Below are 16,953 nucleotides of genomic sequence, written 5' to 3'. Positions count from 1 at the left end.
TTAAAACATAAATGAAATGTTCGAATTTACAGTAAATAGGGTGGTAACTATACTGTCTTGTTATTTTAAATAATTTTGCTACTACTTAATAATTCCATTTATATGACACTATTTCTATATTACATTGATCCAAAATATTTGTGATTATCTTAATTTCGAGATTACTATTATTAATCATGTTTATATTCACTATTGCATATTTGCTTATAAATTTCAAGACAGAAGTACATGACTCAATTACTATTAATCTCAGAAACCTAAAGAGATTGGAAAACATACATTATTATATAATACAAAAATGAACATGGACTTTATTCGTTAATCTAACTGACAAAAAAATGGTTTTATTCATTATCTAATTGACATCAAATGTTTTTTCCTAATGACATGATTAAAACCAACAACAAAAAATAACAACAAACAATGATAAAAAATACTAGTACTTAATAGATTATTTGATAAAAAGATAGTAATTGCTAAAACAATTGAAATAATTGGGTATGAAGGCCTTCTTCAATTATTTGGCCCTGAAACCTTAATCTACTGCCTTCATACCATCTTAAATCATGAACTGGAAGTTTGTATAAAATAACTAAAACCACTAGAAATAGTAAAATGTGCCATATCATGTTTCTTCCTTTTCAATCATTTCTTGGCCTCTTTCTTGTTCTCAAATGCCTCTGGATATCCAGGATCAGGCTTATCAAAGAAGGCCAATTCTTCTTCGGTCAACGACTCAAACGGTCCATCAAATGGTGGCAGTCTAGTTTCTGCAGTATGTAACGGCCATCCATCATATCTCGGTGCTACAGCTGCTTCATTTTCATGACTACCGCGGGGTGAGGCTTGAACCGATGGAAGTTTAGGGAGTTGAACAGAAGAAGGAAGATCCTGCGCATCACGGAGATGGTTGAGTGTTAATCCTATAACACTAACCTCATCAGCATTTGTGTTGTTGCCTGTAAGAGAAGGAAGGATAGTTTGCTGACCATGTTGAGGACGAGAAGGAAGCACAGTACCATCTTGAAGCCAAGAGTTGGCCACGGTCCAATCAAAGCTGGGCTCATCAAGAATATGTTCGGGACAGCAAGGTACCACAAGGCTGTTACTTGGGCCGTTGTCAGTCACCACCACACCATTGTTAGCTTTATATGGCCCTGTAGAAATCGGAAGCGTCTTTCTCTCATCATTTTGAGGCAAAGGAGGAGGAAGCCTAATTCCCTGATCACGCTGAGGCTGAGAGTTTGCATTCGGTAGGTGTGGCATCATAAGGCCTTGATGAGATGCAGGCGGTGGATGTGAATCACGCTTACGTCTAGGACGCTTATTTCTAACCACATTGTTTGTTGCTTTCTGTCGACCTGTACGAGTAAGCGTAGTTCCCTGAACATGTTGAGGCGTAGGGGTAGGCATCGTGGTGTCCTGATCAGTATCAGGCATAGGAAGTAAATCACGGCTATGACCATTACTCGGCCCCTTATCATTAGTTATGTCGTTTGCGTTCTCTGGGCCTGCAAGCAGAAAAGGAGGGAAGCATTATTTCCTGATGATGCTGAGACAGCGGCTTTGCATTAGTTCCATCAAAAGCTGAAAAATATACCACACCGTTGATCAAGCCATTCGAGGAGTTCCTCAAAAACTAATTACTACCTTGAATTGTGGGGTCCGCGCCAGATACACCATCATTTGGAGCAGCAAATTTGGTTGCTTCCTTCTCCTCTGCTGCCATGAGCTTGTTATTCGACTTGAATAACTTGCAAAATACCCGCTTTTACAACGGGAAGAAAATCAAAACACATTAGTACCAACCTATAATTAATCTTCAAATGAAATGCAGAAGCTAAAACGGGAATTTTAAAATTAGTTTCTTCTCCCACTTGTACGCCAACTCTGTGAAGAGTAGTTGCGCATCAGCTTCTTGGAACTAGATCTCGTGCAAATGAAAAAGATACATGCATCCGCTACTGTAATATATAACTTGATATGTCCATTGACGTTCATCCGATTCTAGTTTCTTACACCTTGTGTGATGTCCATAAGAAACCATAGAGCTGCAGCCCATTTAAACTCCCAACTCTTGCAAATAAGTATAATGTCTAACTATTACTTAATTAGAATAAGTTCAACAGCGTACCTGCATATCGTCAGAAGTTGGTACATCTCTGCTTCCTTCCAGTCTGTATTCATGCATTAGCCATTCAGTCCTCTTCCTATCCTTATCAAGCTTCCCCGCAATGTAGTTTAGTGTCTTTCGGTATCCAATCAGTTTACCATCCTTGTGGATGAGAGAATCCGTTCCACAAGGTTCCCAATATCCATCATTGTTCGCGCTAACACCGTTAGATTGACCTCCCTCTGTATACTTGTTGCTTGCTGGGCTCAGAAAGTACCATTTTTTCGCTTGAGATGGATGGTGCATCTCTGTCAAAATGAAACTAGCTTTTTTCACTACGACTGAGATCGACAATGACACTAATAAGATTGGAGATGTAAAAAATTCTTGATTTTGCTACTATAAGAGACAACAGCACCGAGCTTCTCAATCCATCACATCCAAATGTGGGCAAAGAAGACATGGATATTTAACAAAAACAAGAAAAAAGAAATGAAAAACCATTGTCAGGCCTAACCTTAACTTTGGGATTTCCTATTACGGCTAATGGAATAAATAAATATTCACAACCTAAAACTTATATGGGATGCTTGTAACTAGAGCTCCATGATGCATTTTCTTTGTTGCACCAAATAGATCCTCTTAACGTGATACATCATGCATTGCAAGAAAAAAGATTCTCTGAATTCGGAGAAAAGTTGGTCTTTCCAAATGTTTACATTTTAAGGGTGTGTTTGGTACGGCGTGAAATGTTTTTCTCGAAAATGAGCAGTTTTAGTACTTATTTTGCCATGTTTGGTCGATGAGTGAAAAACTTTTTTCGAAAATATTTTTTAGTGTTTGGTTAGTGAGTAGAAATTATTTTTTTGAAAAATATATAATTTAGATAAACACTATGGGATGGGGTTGGAAGGGGGGTGGGGATAGGGTAGGGAAGGTTGAAAAAAAAGTTTGGAAAACGCTTTCCTTCCTCTTGAGGAAAATGAGTTCCAGAGGAAAATATTTTCCAAAATATTTAAGCTAACCAAACATGAGAAAATTGAAAAATATTTTCCAAAAAATATTTTCATTTCATACTAAACGCACCTTAAGAGAAACGCTTCAACAAGCACTTTCACTTAGAAGGATGAAAGCAGAGCATGTTTGATACCACGGATCCACAGATTAAATTGGGAAAAAAACACCTTTCACATGATACATTCAGAAAAAGATATTGACCAGAAAACGGTACCCCCCCCCCCCACACACACACACACACAGAGAGAGAACTATACGAGAAAGCTTCTGAGGATGGTACAAGAAGACGTCAACTTCATGAACAGTGTAATTGGGAAAGGGCTGGTCCATCATTTTCTTGTCAAGGTAATGAATTATCAGCTCTTCATCCGCACCAGAGAGCTGATCATCAACCAGCACTTCCTGTTTAGGGATGACTCCAATGTCCGCACAATTCTTGTTCACATTCGTCACATTGGCAGTGCTATCCTGTTTCCCCTTTCCTTCCATTTTTGCACCCTAGTCAAATAAAATAAGATCAATAACAAGATCAATGGTTTCTCAATTTTTGATATTCAACTATACAACAAAAAGCAATAGGAAACACTAATTTGCAAAGAGAAATAAGCGAACCACCTTCTAAGTTGTCGTGGAGGCTCGCCTCTTCTAAGATTTTTCTTACCGCTGTCCTTTCTTGAACCTTAAGAGGTCAAATTTTATAGATATCCCGAAGAAAAAAATGGTAATCATATTTGAATTTTGAAGGGGGAGATCCTTCAAAAATTGGAAAGAAATTTATAACAAAGAATTTAAATTTTTCCCCCAAACAGTTGACGGAGGACTCTTTAGTGACCATTAAGCGGAGATAATGAGTTAGCAAATTCATATTTAGTCTTAAAAGGCATAGTTATCACCTAAGTTGCTCTGACACGTCAGTTGAGGTGCCTCACACCGTCACCCGTGTCACCACGACATTAGTATGGGTATAGGTATGAGATCCGTACCGGATCTGGTCAAATAATTTTGGGTACTTTGACCATGACTGACGGAAGAATTCGAGACAAGATACAATTTGATTCCCGAAATCAGAACCAAAACTAGGGTAAATTTGAAGAATATAGCATATCTTATCTAGGAAATCAATCATTTAGTTATCCAACTTGAGAATAAAAAGAAAATCCACCACAAAATTTCTCATAATTTAGAGATATTTTTATATTTTTATTTTTTTGAATTATATTTAGCTGGATCCCCAGGAAACAACCTCTCTACTCCTTCGAGTTAGGGGTAAGGTCTGCGTACACACTACCCTCCCCAGACCCCACTTGTGGGATTTTACTGGATCGTTGTTGTTGTTGTTATGATTCCCGCACTTGTATCCGTTCTAGGATCCATATCCCCGAATCTTACATCTCGAAAGATCCGACCTCTAGATCCTCAACCGTGTCGGACACCCGCACCCGTGTCCGAGCAACTTAACTTATCACAAAATCGATTAAAAAAAAACAAATGAAGCCGCCTCAATTGCCATTTCACATGTCGGGAGCTTCTTTCACTAGTAACACAGTTATCTTCCCTTCGTTACCAATTTTCTTCCCTTTTCAATGAAGACTAATATTTTTTCCAAAATGGGATAGATAGGAATTTAAGTACGTTTTGACTTTTGACAACTATTTCCTTCCATGGATTACTTAAGTTTATATAATATTTTTTAAGTTTAAGAAATCTTTTCCAAATAACATTGTATGTTAAGTATAGAGATTCTGATGTTAACGGTGGCCATTTGAGCCGGCTTGCAGGCACCTCGACTAATCCACTAGGAAAGTATCGAGATTTTGTGGTAGAATTTTAGAAAGGAAAGAACAAGAGGTTTTGGCCCCCAAAAACAAAAGAAAGGACAGAAGTCAATTCCAATCACTATTATTAAAATTAGATTACAATATGAAATTCAAATCAGCCCCAAAAACCTCAAAATGAAGAAGAAGACAAAATGGTCAACATTGAAGGTCTTTCCTATTAAATGCAGATACAGATAAAGTTTGTTACCTTGCAAAATTGGAAAACTCCAATAACTACTCATTACTCAATATGGAGACTAATTAGAGTCGAAGAGCCTCTTGCACCGATCCACTCAAATATGCTTTGCTATGTAAAGCAACATCAATTTAACAGGGAATCGAGGTTCAAAATTCACCCTCGCCGACATCCATTCAAGAAGGAAATAATTTTTCCTTCTTTTCTTTTGAAAACCGTAGTGTCTGGAAAAACTTGCGCGCACCTCGACTAATTCCACAGGATACCTGCTACCTCCTACCAGCAACAGGTATCAGATAAAGGAAATAAGTTTTCCTTTGGGGCATCACTTCATAAAGAGACTGTAAACTCAATGGACTTTTCCTCATTCATCAATTCTAGATCTTCTAAACACATCAATACCAAGTTCCAATTGAAATGAGGAGTGATTATTGATGATATTAACAACTGACCTTTCACTGCACTTAAAGGTGTATTACCTGACAAAAAAAATCTGCTACGCTTCATTGGTTTAAAAGCTTCAGAAAAAAGTCGAAGCGAAGTTTGCCAGAACATCAACTGCCTCTGGGCTCCAGAGACCGCGGCGGAGAGTAACATCATAGGAATTTCAACCTATTTGAGACAATGCGAGATGCGATGCTAGGAAGTACATTTATATCTGTTCTAAGCTGTTCAATCTAGAAGATCTCTGTAACAGGTTTCTCTACAGATGTATGGATAATGTTTGAGTTGAAGCTGATGAAAACGAGTATATGAAGTTGAAAAAAGTTTCAGGAATTTCAAATTGTATGGACATGAATTTGACTTGGAAAAAGAATTTGTGAAACTTGAAGATTTGTGGGAACCAATATTTCACTTGAGATATGCCTTCCAATCAATATTTCAATATTTCACTTGCAATTCAAATAAAGAAGTTCAATATTTGCAAATACTCATGGCCAAACTAGTATTTACGAATACTGAATTTCAGTATTTCGCAATTTGCAAATCCTGAGATAATATTCATGCCAGATGGGCCCATCAGCCAAGTACTTCATCTGCATTTTTTTGGTTGTAATCACCCAACAAATGTATGGGAAATGTTCATCTCTGTCATTGGTTGTTGCTATACCCTTAAGAATGTCATATTTGGTGACCCAGGTCTTCTCACCTATGTTGCTCGGACTCTTCAAATGCCGTCGGGTGCATGTTGGATACTCCAAAAGTAGTGCATTTTTTAAGGATCCGACACGGGCGCGGCAACATTTTTGGAGAGTCCGAGCAATATAGCTTCTCACTATTTGGCGATACCACACTCTAAAGTAAGTTGATGATATGCTACAGGAGATGCCACACTTAAAGAAGAGTCAAGGTCGTCTTAAAAATCACAAACCAAAACACATTAGGGATTGAAATACTAAGCGAAGAGTTCTACACTCCAGAGAATAACTGTATGAGCTGACAGGAAGAAATATACAAGAGACTCAACTCAAATGGACAACTCAATTAAGCACCTAATCCAAAAAAGTAAAGTTGGAGAGATAAAGTCTTGGTCCTAGTTGAGCACTATATAGTCTTCCATTAAAGCAACATAGACTTAAACGAAAAGCAGAAGAATAATTTAAATGTAGCTGAAATATTGAAGATCAAGGGGTAGAAAAAATCACTAACATCTTATCTGTTTGGCATTAACTAAAAGCTGCTGATGAATAAATATCTCTAAGTTTACTCGACAACCTTTTATTTAATGCATAGCAGTTTTATGATATGACCTTATAAGTTTAAATAGCGCAAACCTAATCACTTCTGACTTTACAATGATTTCTTCCCATACGATGTATCCAGCTTGTAATAGAATGCCATCATACAAAAATAAAGCAAGTCAGCAAAAATAAGGAAGTGCAAAAGGCAGACTACTGCTGAAGTTGTTGCTTGGATTCTTCAAAAATGTCGCCGGGTGCGTATCGGGTTCTCCAAAAGTAGTGCATTTTGGGGGACCGGACACGGATGTGGCAACATTTTTCGAGAGTTCGAGCAGACTATATGTACTGAAACACTAATCAATTAGTACATCACAAAGAAAGCAGAGAGTGTGTATTACTTTAACGAATAGTGACTTGATTTTCTCCCAAACCAAATTATTTTTCTCCCAAAATACACAAATTAAACTCTATAATTGAAGAAAAAGATCACACATGATAATATATGCACAAGCCACAGAAGGGAGGATGTATTAATATCATTTTCAGTCAAAGAGAATATCAAACAAACTACAATTAACACAACAGAGAACAAAAGAGGAGTAAAGATTGTAACTCTACCAGACAAAAGCTGCCAAGAATTGTTTGAGTTTAAATTTGTAATTCCTCTGTAAACCCTCAACCATTTTCACTTCTAGTAAAGCAAACGTTGCTCTTTGACACTGAAATAAGCAACCCATCTTTCTTATGATTTTCACAGTCCTCTCCAAAAACTCTTCAGTTTCCATGGCTATGTTCAGTTTCTTCATCTCCTTTTATACCTAGAAAATTGGAATGAGAAAGGGGAAAATGGCTTTTGGGTTGAATTGGGTTGTCTTATATTTGATTATTTTTGACAGAGAAAAGGTTAATTCATGACAACTGGGATGATTCTTGATTCTCCATACAATTTTGTTTATCAAAACTTCTTTTCTTTTTCCTCTTCTCCATACAATTTTGCTGAAAAATATAAAAAAGAAATTAAAGTGAATATATCACTCTGGTCCCTTTTGCACTGAGCTCGGAACATACAACCACCTCAAGTTTTAAAAAGTATCATATAGCCCCAATGATTATTATAAAATTTAACTCCTTGTTGGTTTGATATTATTTTAAGTAGATATTTGGACAATATTTGGTTGGAGTTAAAACAAAATAGAGTGTTCAAAGTTAAGGTTTATTAAAAAGTATTTGAAAGTTGAATTTGTATTTTATTATAAATTTCACTTTGAAAAAAGAATTTATGAATCACTAACATTCCCCTCTATTTTGTTATGTTTCAAAATCTCTTGTATCTTTTCGCTTCTTATGTTGTTTTCTTAATATATCTTACTATTTTATACTTTTATAGTTTTTTTTTAAAATGTTGCGGTAATAATGCTCCTCCGATGAATTGCTATGATAAATTAGGAGTATATGAAATAAAATTCGAACTACTTATGATGAATTAATGGAAATGGCCATACAACCAAAACAAATTTTCCGAAAGATATCTATTTTATAATATAGTATGAAACCTATTTCAACTAGAAACATGAAAGTCTATTCCTACATTTATTCTAACTACAATTCCTATTTAGACATGAATTAATATACCTTAATAGTGCGATTCAACTATTGTTATTATTGTATACATGCGAGGTATACAATTATATAACGTACAAAGCTGTTATGTGTGAGGCGGGTAATTTTTTTACCTCGCCTGGACAGTCCTGTAAATGTCTACTCAATATTTACATCGAATCAATAAATGTACAATAATCATTTTTAAGGGTTAATTAGTTAAATAAATTTTAAAAAACCTCTCAAACAAGCCTTAATTTAACCTTCGGGGTTCCGTCGAAACTCGAGTTGTTTGCTTTTCTAAGCGCTTCTATAATTGGAATATATAAGAAAGAGAAAATGAAAATGCAATATCAAATAACTATGTATAAGAAGGTAAATAAGCATTTCGCAAAAGAATTACTATCTGTCCAATAAGGTTTTATACCTGTAATTTTAGGGTGCACTTAAACACAAGAGGGGGATGAATTGTGTTTTGCTCCATTTTCGCGAGTCAAAAAATTTGATTCTTTGATTGAACTATTCTGACAAAAACTGAAGGTGAAGTGCGAAAATATAAAGTACTCATGCAGTTTTACGTGAAAAATCTCCTTACTCAAGGGAGTAAAAATCACTACCTAACCTCGTAGGATTTACCTCAAAATTTTACTAACTTCAAAAAGTAATTTTCCGTACAACTCAATAAACAAAGAGACTAACTCTAGTACCTACTGCTACAATTAATCTGATTATAGCTACCCCTTTTAATACTATAAACTCTAGCCTAGATTTCTTTTCTCCAAGATAAAGCAGCAAATATCGATCTGTAGAACTTATAAAAAGGAGATGGTTGTGGCGTGAAGCACCCTTGTCACCTACATCATTCGGCTCAAACGCAAAGCCCGCACCCTTATATTATGGAAGAATTGAGCTTATTGATGGGCTGGTTACTCAGATCCATCAATTGGCTGTCGGATTTTGTCCCGCAACAAGAAAATATCACTTCGGGGTCACTATGGTATGGCTGAATGTAGAGCAGTCTGGCGTTACGTCCTTTGATTAGTAAAATTTTTTAGAACTTTGGAAGATGGTCAAGGTAGCTTGATTCCAAGCCACTGCACTAGATGGGCATGTAATTGTAGTAGTCGGTCCAATTTCACCATTATCATTATCCTGCAAATTTTTCTCAGCCAAGTGATCAGTTTTATAAAAAAGAATCCCATGCCCACTTTGTTCATCGCACAAGGTTCTTTTGTTACATATTTTGTAAGCCTTACTATGCGAAAAGTGTCTTTGGAAGACACCCTCATCACATTTTTCATCAAACTTTCAAATAGTATCTTTTCTACTATTATAAACAAAACACTTACTGCCAAATATTCTTAGATGAGTTATATTATGCTTAAGGCCCTTAAGTAACTCATAGAGGGTCTTCTCAAGCAAAGGTTTAATCATGCACCTATTGATTATGTAGCAAGCAGTGTTTACAACCTCAGCCTAGAGGACTTTAGGAAAACCACTAGTAATTAGCATGGTTCTTTTCATATCCTCTAGGTCCTATTTTTCCTTTTTACAATACAATTTTGATGGGGGATTCTAGGTGCAGAAAAATTATAACTAATATCTTGACTCACACAATATTTAATAAATTAATTATTTTCAAATTCAGTATCATAATCAAATCTAATGCTAGCTAATTGATTATTTAATTATTATTATTTTTTGTAGTTTCTTTACAAATTCAACAAACGAATCATATATTTCATTTTAAAAAGCAAGAAATAAGGTCCATATAAACTTAAAAAGTCATCAACAATCACAAACACATACATCTTTTCACCTCTGAATCTTCATACGATCACACAAATCCATGTGCAGTGGTTCCAAGGAATGTGAGGTACTTATCACTTTCTTTGATTTGAGGGAGGATTTGACATGTTAAACTTTTGTACAACATCACAAACTTTGTCTTCTTTGAACCAGAATTTTGGCATACCAACAATTAAGTCCTTTAATATTAACTTTTTCAGTAGTGAAAAATTTGCATATCCTAGCTTTTGTGCCATAACAATGAATCATTATCAAGTGCACTAAGATATATTAGTCTATTTACATGAGAAGGCATAATATTAGCTTTGTACATATTTTTGTGCATTTTTCCTTTAAGAACCAGATTTCTAGAATTAAGATTAGTGATAGTGCATACACATGAGGTAAACAGAACATGATTTCCTCTATCACGTATTTGAGGCACACTCAGCAAGTTGTATTTTAGACCTTTAACATAATATACGCTTTTTATTGTATGGGACTAGGACTTACCAATCTTACCTATACCAATAATATCTCCTTTCATACCATAAATGAATCTCCCACCCCCTCTTTGATAGGCTTTTAGTGAGAGAAAATTTCTCTTTTTCTCATTATGTGTTGAGAGCAGGCACTATCCATGTATAACATGTTCTGCTTCCCCTTACCTTAGCATACAAAATTATTAAGGGGCTAGATTTGGGAAACAATGCTAGTTTAGGTTCCTTTCTTTGAGTAAAAGGATAAATCAAATTCTTGTTAGCCCATCTTGTAAGTCTCACATATTTTAATAAGAACCTGGTTTAATAATTTTTCTTGTCTCAATATATTCCATATTATTTTTGAATTACTTTGAACTTAATAGTGCATGTATCTTTGAAGTGCTTGTTATTACCACAGTGTGTGTACAAATAAATTTTAAGAATAAAGACATAATTACTTTTGGAATTATACAGGATCTTGACTTTTTTATGTCCTAGTCCCTTTCTAAAGTCAGAACTCTCTATAACAACATCCTTATATAACAGCCATTCACTATAAAAGTCAAGTTTTTTTTAGAACCAGTTTTTTAAGTTATATTTTACCTATCTATAATAACTTTTTACCTATAACAACAACAACTATATTTATGGCAGAATGCTCTTTGTAAAATTATCCCTCTATAACAACCATATTATAACAACCCGACTTATCGTTTTGAATATTTACTCTCCTTTCCACTATTTGAAGTCATGAATAGGTTCATATGATGTATTATGAAATGTGTGAATCGTCGGTTTTGATTTTCAGGTGTTTCGAGATTTGTTCGGAAGAATGAATTTCATATTGGAAGCTTAAATAAAAAGGGTTAATAGGATTTTGACTTTTGTGCAAACGACTCCGGAATGGAGTTTAGATGGTTCTAATAGTTCTGTGCGGTAATTTCGGACTTAGAAGTATGTCTGGATATTTATTTTGAAATCCGTAGTTGAATTTGCCTTGAAATTGCGAAAGTACGAAATTTAAGGTTTGAAAGTTTGACCGGGAATTTGACTTTATGGATATCGGGGTTGGAATCCGATTCTATAAAGTGGAACAGCTCTATTATGTTATTTATTACTCATGTGCAAAATTTAAAGTTATTCCAGATTGATTTGGCACGTTTCGGCACAAGATATAGAATTTGGACATTTCGAAAATTTATAAGTACGATTCGAGGTGAAATTTATAATTTCTACGTTGTTTGATGTAATTTGAGACCTTGAGTAAGTCTGTGTTATGTTACAGGACTTATTGGTATATTCGGACGAGGTCTCGAGTAACTCGGGTGAGTTTTGGACGGGGTTCGGATTGAGTGAATAGGTTAGAAATTGGAATAGGTCCGTAATGTGAAATGTGACTTGTGCGCAAAATTTGAAGTCATTCCGGATTGATTTGATGTATTTCGGCACAAGATGTAGAATTTGAAAGTTCAAAGTTCGTTGATTTTGAATTGAGGAGTAATTCGTCGTTTCGATGTTGTTAGGTGTGATTTAAGGCATCGAGTAGGTCCATGTTATGTTATGGAACTTGTTGATACAATTGGTTGAGGTCTCGGGGGCCTCGGGTGAGTTTCGGACGGTTAACGGATCAAATTTGGACTTTAAGGAAATGTTGGAACTGCTGCCTACTGGTGTGATCGCACCTGCGAAACTTTTGATCGCAGGTGCGAAGCCGCATGTGTGCGAGATCAGTCGCAGAAGCGGCCAAGTGTGGAACTGGGCAGTGCTCGCAGGTGCGAGGAATTTGCCGCATCTGCGAGACCGCAGATGCGAAGGGGAATGCGCATCTGCGAGCCCGCAGATGCGAGAATGGCGCCGCATATGCGAGATTTTAGAGGGCCGGCTGTTTTCACAGGAGCGCATTTTTGTCCGCAAAAGCGGATGCGCAGGTGCGCAAATCTTGTTCGTAGGTGCGGAAATCGTTGGGGCAGAACCTTAAAATTCGAGGGTTCAACATTTTCACCCATTTTTGGATTTTGGAGCTCGGGTTAGGCAATTTTGGAGAGAAAATTTTCTACACAACTTGGGGTAAGTGCTCTTAACTCCCTTGTGATTATATTCCATGAATTAATCTTCATTTTTGGTGTAAGATTTTTGAATCTTCAAGAGAAATAGAAGGAAATTTCTATAATGTCACAAAATGAACTTTTCAAGTTTGAATACCGATTTGGAGTCAGATTTGAGTGAAATTAGTATGGTTGAACTTGTAATTGGATGGGTTATCGTATTTTGTGAGTTTCGTCGGATTTCGATACGTGAGCCCCACAGATGATTCTTGGGGCATAATTTCGGATTTTTGTGGAAAATATTAGCGTTTTGATTTGGAATTAATTCTTATAAATTGTGTGGACTGAGTCAAATTATTGTGACTAGATTCGAGCCATTTGGAAGTTGATACGCGCAGAATGGATTTTCTGGAGCATTGCTTAGCTTGCTCGACATTAGATTTGGCATGTTCGAGGTAAGTAACTCTTCTAATCTTGGAGTTGAGGGTATAAACCCTGAATATATGTATTTCGTAAATTGTTGGGAGGTGACGCACATGCTAGGTGACGGGCGTGTGGGCGTGCACTATAGAAATTGTGACATAATTGTTTCTGTGGAATTTTGTAGTAAATGATCTTGGCATTTTTTCATGCGATTTATGAGTTAGAGAAATTAAGCTGAAAAGCATATTAAAAATTATGATTGAGGTTATGTGCCAGTATTATTGGGACCCACATAGGTCATATTGCTGTGAATTATTTATTTTAAATTAAAAATTCATACTCAGTCATATTCATTTTATTGCATATCATAACTCAATTTTTATGACTCTATTTTGATGCATATAAATATTTTGGGCCGACTGCCCTGTTTTACTGAAATGCCCGAGTGGCTTGAGAGGTTTATGACTGAGTGAGGCCGAGGGCCTAATTTGTGAGGATATTTATGGGATCGGGCTGCACGCCGCAGCATGTTTCATATTTATGGGATCGGGCTGCACGCCGCAGCATGTTTGATATCGGCCGAGGGCCTGATTGTGAGGATGAGTGTGGATCGGGGTTGCCCGCCTGCAGCATACTTTATTATTATAGCACGTGAGTTGTCCGTACAGTACGTGAGTTGTCCGTGCAGATTATAGCGCTTGGGCTGAAGGAGCCCCTCCGAAGTCTGTACACACCCCTAGTGAGCGCAGGTACCTACTGAGTGCGAGTGCCGAGTACCGAGTGCTGAGTGACTGGGAGGCATAAGTGATTGTGAGGTATGCCCGAGTGGCAAGAGTGATTGTGAGGTATGCCCGAGTAGTAAGAGTTATTGTGAGGTATGCCCGAGTGGCACGAGTGATTGTGAGGTTTGCCCGAGGGGCTGTATATGAGTGATGTTCTGCCCGAGGGGCTGTTTATGATTTTATCACTGAATTGCATCGCATTGGCATGCACACATGACATACAGGCATAGAGATGTATTTTTCCTCATGCTGTACAATATCACATCATTCATAATTTTTCATACATTTTGACAGATGGGCATAGTGATGCATTTGTTTTATACGGGTTATCCGGAAGGAAAATGAAGCATATTATTTATTATTTAAAAGATTTTTGGAGAAATTTATTGTTTTCAAACTAATCATATTATTGGCAACTTCGGCAAACGATTTGGGTTTTCACTGATGTATTTGAAAGAAAGAACTACTATTTTTGAAATCATTATTTGGCTGAGTATTTTATCCCTGAGTTACTTCGGGTATTATTTGCTTTATGTTGTTATGGATTATTGTGGACTATTGGTTTTGTACCCGACCTTGGTAGAAGCTCGTCACTACTTTCAACCTACGGCTAGGTTTGTTACTTACTCAGTACATGGGGTCGGTTGTACTGATACTACACTTTTGCACATTGCGTGCAGATGTTGGCTGTTGTTGTTGCTGTGCTCGATGGTTGCGGGACTTAAAGATGTACCTGCGTTCCTGTTGTAGTTGCCTCTTGTTCAGGGTAGCCTTAGATTTATAAAAGCTCTGTTTATGTATTATTCAAACAGACTATGTATTTATTTTATTTTCGCTTTGTATACTCTATTCTTAGAAGCTCATGATTTGTACTACCAGTTCTTGGGGATTGTATAAGATCGGGATCTTTATTCACTTAAATTACTTTAATAACTATTATTGAAATTGGTTAGTTGGAAATTGGTTTACCTAACAGGATGGGTTAGGTGCCATCACGACTAGTTGGATTTTGGGTCGTGACAAGGTGGTATCAAAGCCCTAGGTTCACAGGTTCTACAAGTCACGAGCAAGTGTCTAGTAGAGTCTTGCGGATCGGTATGATGACGTCCATACTTATCTTCGAGAGGCTATAGGGCATTTAGGATATATACTTTCCATTTTTCTTTCCTTATCGTGTGAGATTGATTCAGCTTGAGACATAAACTCTTTGAATTCCTTCCACGTATTCGTATGCGCACATGAGCGCTCATGTCACGACCCAAAACTAACCCTCTATCATGATGGCGCCTATCGTGGAACTAGGCAAGCCGACTCATTTCCAAAACAAAATGATATTTTCATTTCAAAGATAATTTCAAGGTTATTTAACATAACAACCTCCATTTAAAGAGTTCAAATCAAAGAAAAACAGAAGTGCGGAAAAGAAAAGCCCGATATCGGGGTGTCACTAGTCATGAGCATCTATTATAATCTATCTAACAATATCAAGGCTAACTCAGCCTGGAAAAATAGCTAAATACTACTAGAGGAAGATAAGAGGGAGAAGAGTAGGGGCTGCGATCGTCAAACAACTACCTTGTTATCTCCAAGAAAATCTGTAACCAGAACACTCAATAACTGTTACCGTGTCCAGCCACACCTAGATCTGCACACAAGGTACAGGGAGTAACGTGAGTACGCCAACTCAGTAAGTAACAACAATAAATAAAGACTGAGCAGTAGTGACAAGCAATAAAGCATATAACGTTCATATCAGGAAATCTCAGTAAAATACCACATGCTCTTAAAAATCAGGATTTGAATCAAGCATCTCGTTTAAACCCAGTTCCAATAAAAATTATTTTAAAGACATTTGTCCAATAGTTTTTCAAACAAAGGCTCAATGCAAAGGTGAGCAAAAATGATGAAATCATAAACAGCCACTCGGGCAAACCTTACAGTCACTCGGGCATACCTCACAATCACTCTTGCCACTCGGGCACACCTCACAATCACTCTTGCCACTCGGGCACACCTCACAATCACTCTTGCCACTCGGGCATGCCTCACAATCACTCTTGCCACTCGGGCATGCCTCACAATCACTCTTGCCTCCCAGTCACTCGGCACTCGGCACTCGTACTCAGTAGGTACTTGCACTCACTGGGGGTGTGTACAGACTCCGGAGGGGCTCCTTCAGCCCAAGCGCTATAATCTACACGGACAACTCACGTGCGATAATAATAAAGTATGCTGCAGGCGGGTAGCCCCGATCCACACTCATCCTCACCAATCAGGCCCTCGGCCTCACTCAGTCACAAGTATGCTGCAGGCGGGCAGCCCCGTTCCACACTCATCCTCACAATTCAAGCCCTCAGGCATTCCAGTAAAACAGGGCATTCGACCCAAAATATTTATATGCATCAAAATAGAGTCATAAAACTGAGTTATGCGGTAAACAAATATAAAAATGACTGAGTATAGATTTTCAATCGAAAATCGGTGAGAGGATGATAAGAAACAGCCCCTAAGGGTCCAAACAGCATTGGCGCAAGGCCCAAACATGGCATTCAGCCCAATTTACTGAAATTCTTTCTAAAACATATAAGTATCAAATGGTTTCAACAAAGTATGCAACTTTACAGTTGCTACGGGACGAACCAAGTCACAAATCCCCAACAGTGCACGCCCACATGCCCGTCACCTAGCATGTGCGTCACTTAAAAATAGTAGAATGATACAAAATCCGGGGTTTCATACCCTCAGGACTAGATTTACAATCGTTACTTACCTCAAACCGGTCAAATCTCTACCCCGCAATGCTCTTGCCTCTGGACTCTGCCTCCAAATGCTCCAAATCTATTCACAATCAGTATAATACCATCAATATACGCTAATGGAATGCATTCCATAAGAAAAGCTTCAAAATTAGACCAAAACCCGAAATTGGCTCAAAAATCGCCTATGGGGCCCACGTCTCGAAACCCGGCCGAAGTTACAAAATCCGAAAGCCCATCCAACCACGAGTCT

At 37.3% G+C, this 16,953-nt stretch overlaps 1 protein-coding gene across 3 annotated transcripts; it reads right to left on the bottom strand.

The window, feature by feature from the left end:
- Positions 1–318: 318 nt before the first annotated feature.
- On the bottom strand, positions 319–7,814 carry LOC107782254 (uncharacterized). 3 transcript variants are annotated; one of them, XM_016603118.2, is made up of 6 exons: positions 7,444–7,803; positions 3,746–3,809; positions 3,388–3,628; positions 2,135–2,421; positions 1,651–1,768; positions 319–1,511 (listed from the first exon to the last, which is right to left on the bottom strand). In XM_016603118.2, the coding sequence occupies exons 3-6, from the start codon at positions 3,617–3,619 to the stop codon at positions 646–648; spliced, it is 1,503 nt and encodes a 500-aa protein (XP_016458604.1). In that variant the 5' UTR covers positions 3,620–3,628; positions 3,746–3,809; positions 7,444–7,803; the 3' UTR covers positions 319–645. The 3 variants fall into 3 exon arrangements, with proteins under 3 accessions (XP_016458604.1, XP_016458605.1, XP_016458603.1); XM_016603119.2 differs by lacking the exon at positions 3,746–3,809 and having other exon boundaries at positions 319–891; positions 990–1,511; XM_016603117.2 differs by lacking the exon at positions 3,746–3,809 and having other exon boundaries at positions 7,444–7,814.
- Positions 7,815–16,953: the final 9,139 nt, after the last annotated feature.

The sequence above is a fragment of the Nicotiana tabacum genome, chromosome 4 (assembly GCF_000715075.1).
Source record: "Nicotiana tabacum cultivar K326 chromosome 4, ASM71507v2, whole genome shotgun sequence".
In the NCBI taxonomy this organism is placed as follows: Eukaryota; Viridiplantae; Streptophyta; class Magnoliopsida; order Solanales; family Solanaceae; genus Nicotiana; species Nicotiana tabacum.
This window is presented reverse-complemented; position numbering and strand designations above follow the sequence as displayed.

Coding starts and splice junctions, on each gene's coding strand:
- LOC107782254 (XM_016603117.2), bottom strand. CDS start 3,619: ATGGAAGGAAAGGGGAAACAGGATAGCACTGCCAATGTGACGAATGTG. Junction 2,422..3,387: donor CCATCCTCAGAAGCTTTCTC/GTATAGTTCTCT, acceptor TCATTTTGACAG/AGATGCACCATCCATCTCAA. Junction 1,512..1,650: donor CGCGGACCCCACAATTCAAG/GTAGTAATTAGT, acceptor TTCTGCTTGCAG/GCCCAGAGAACGCAAACGAC.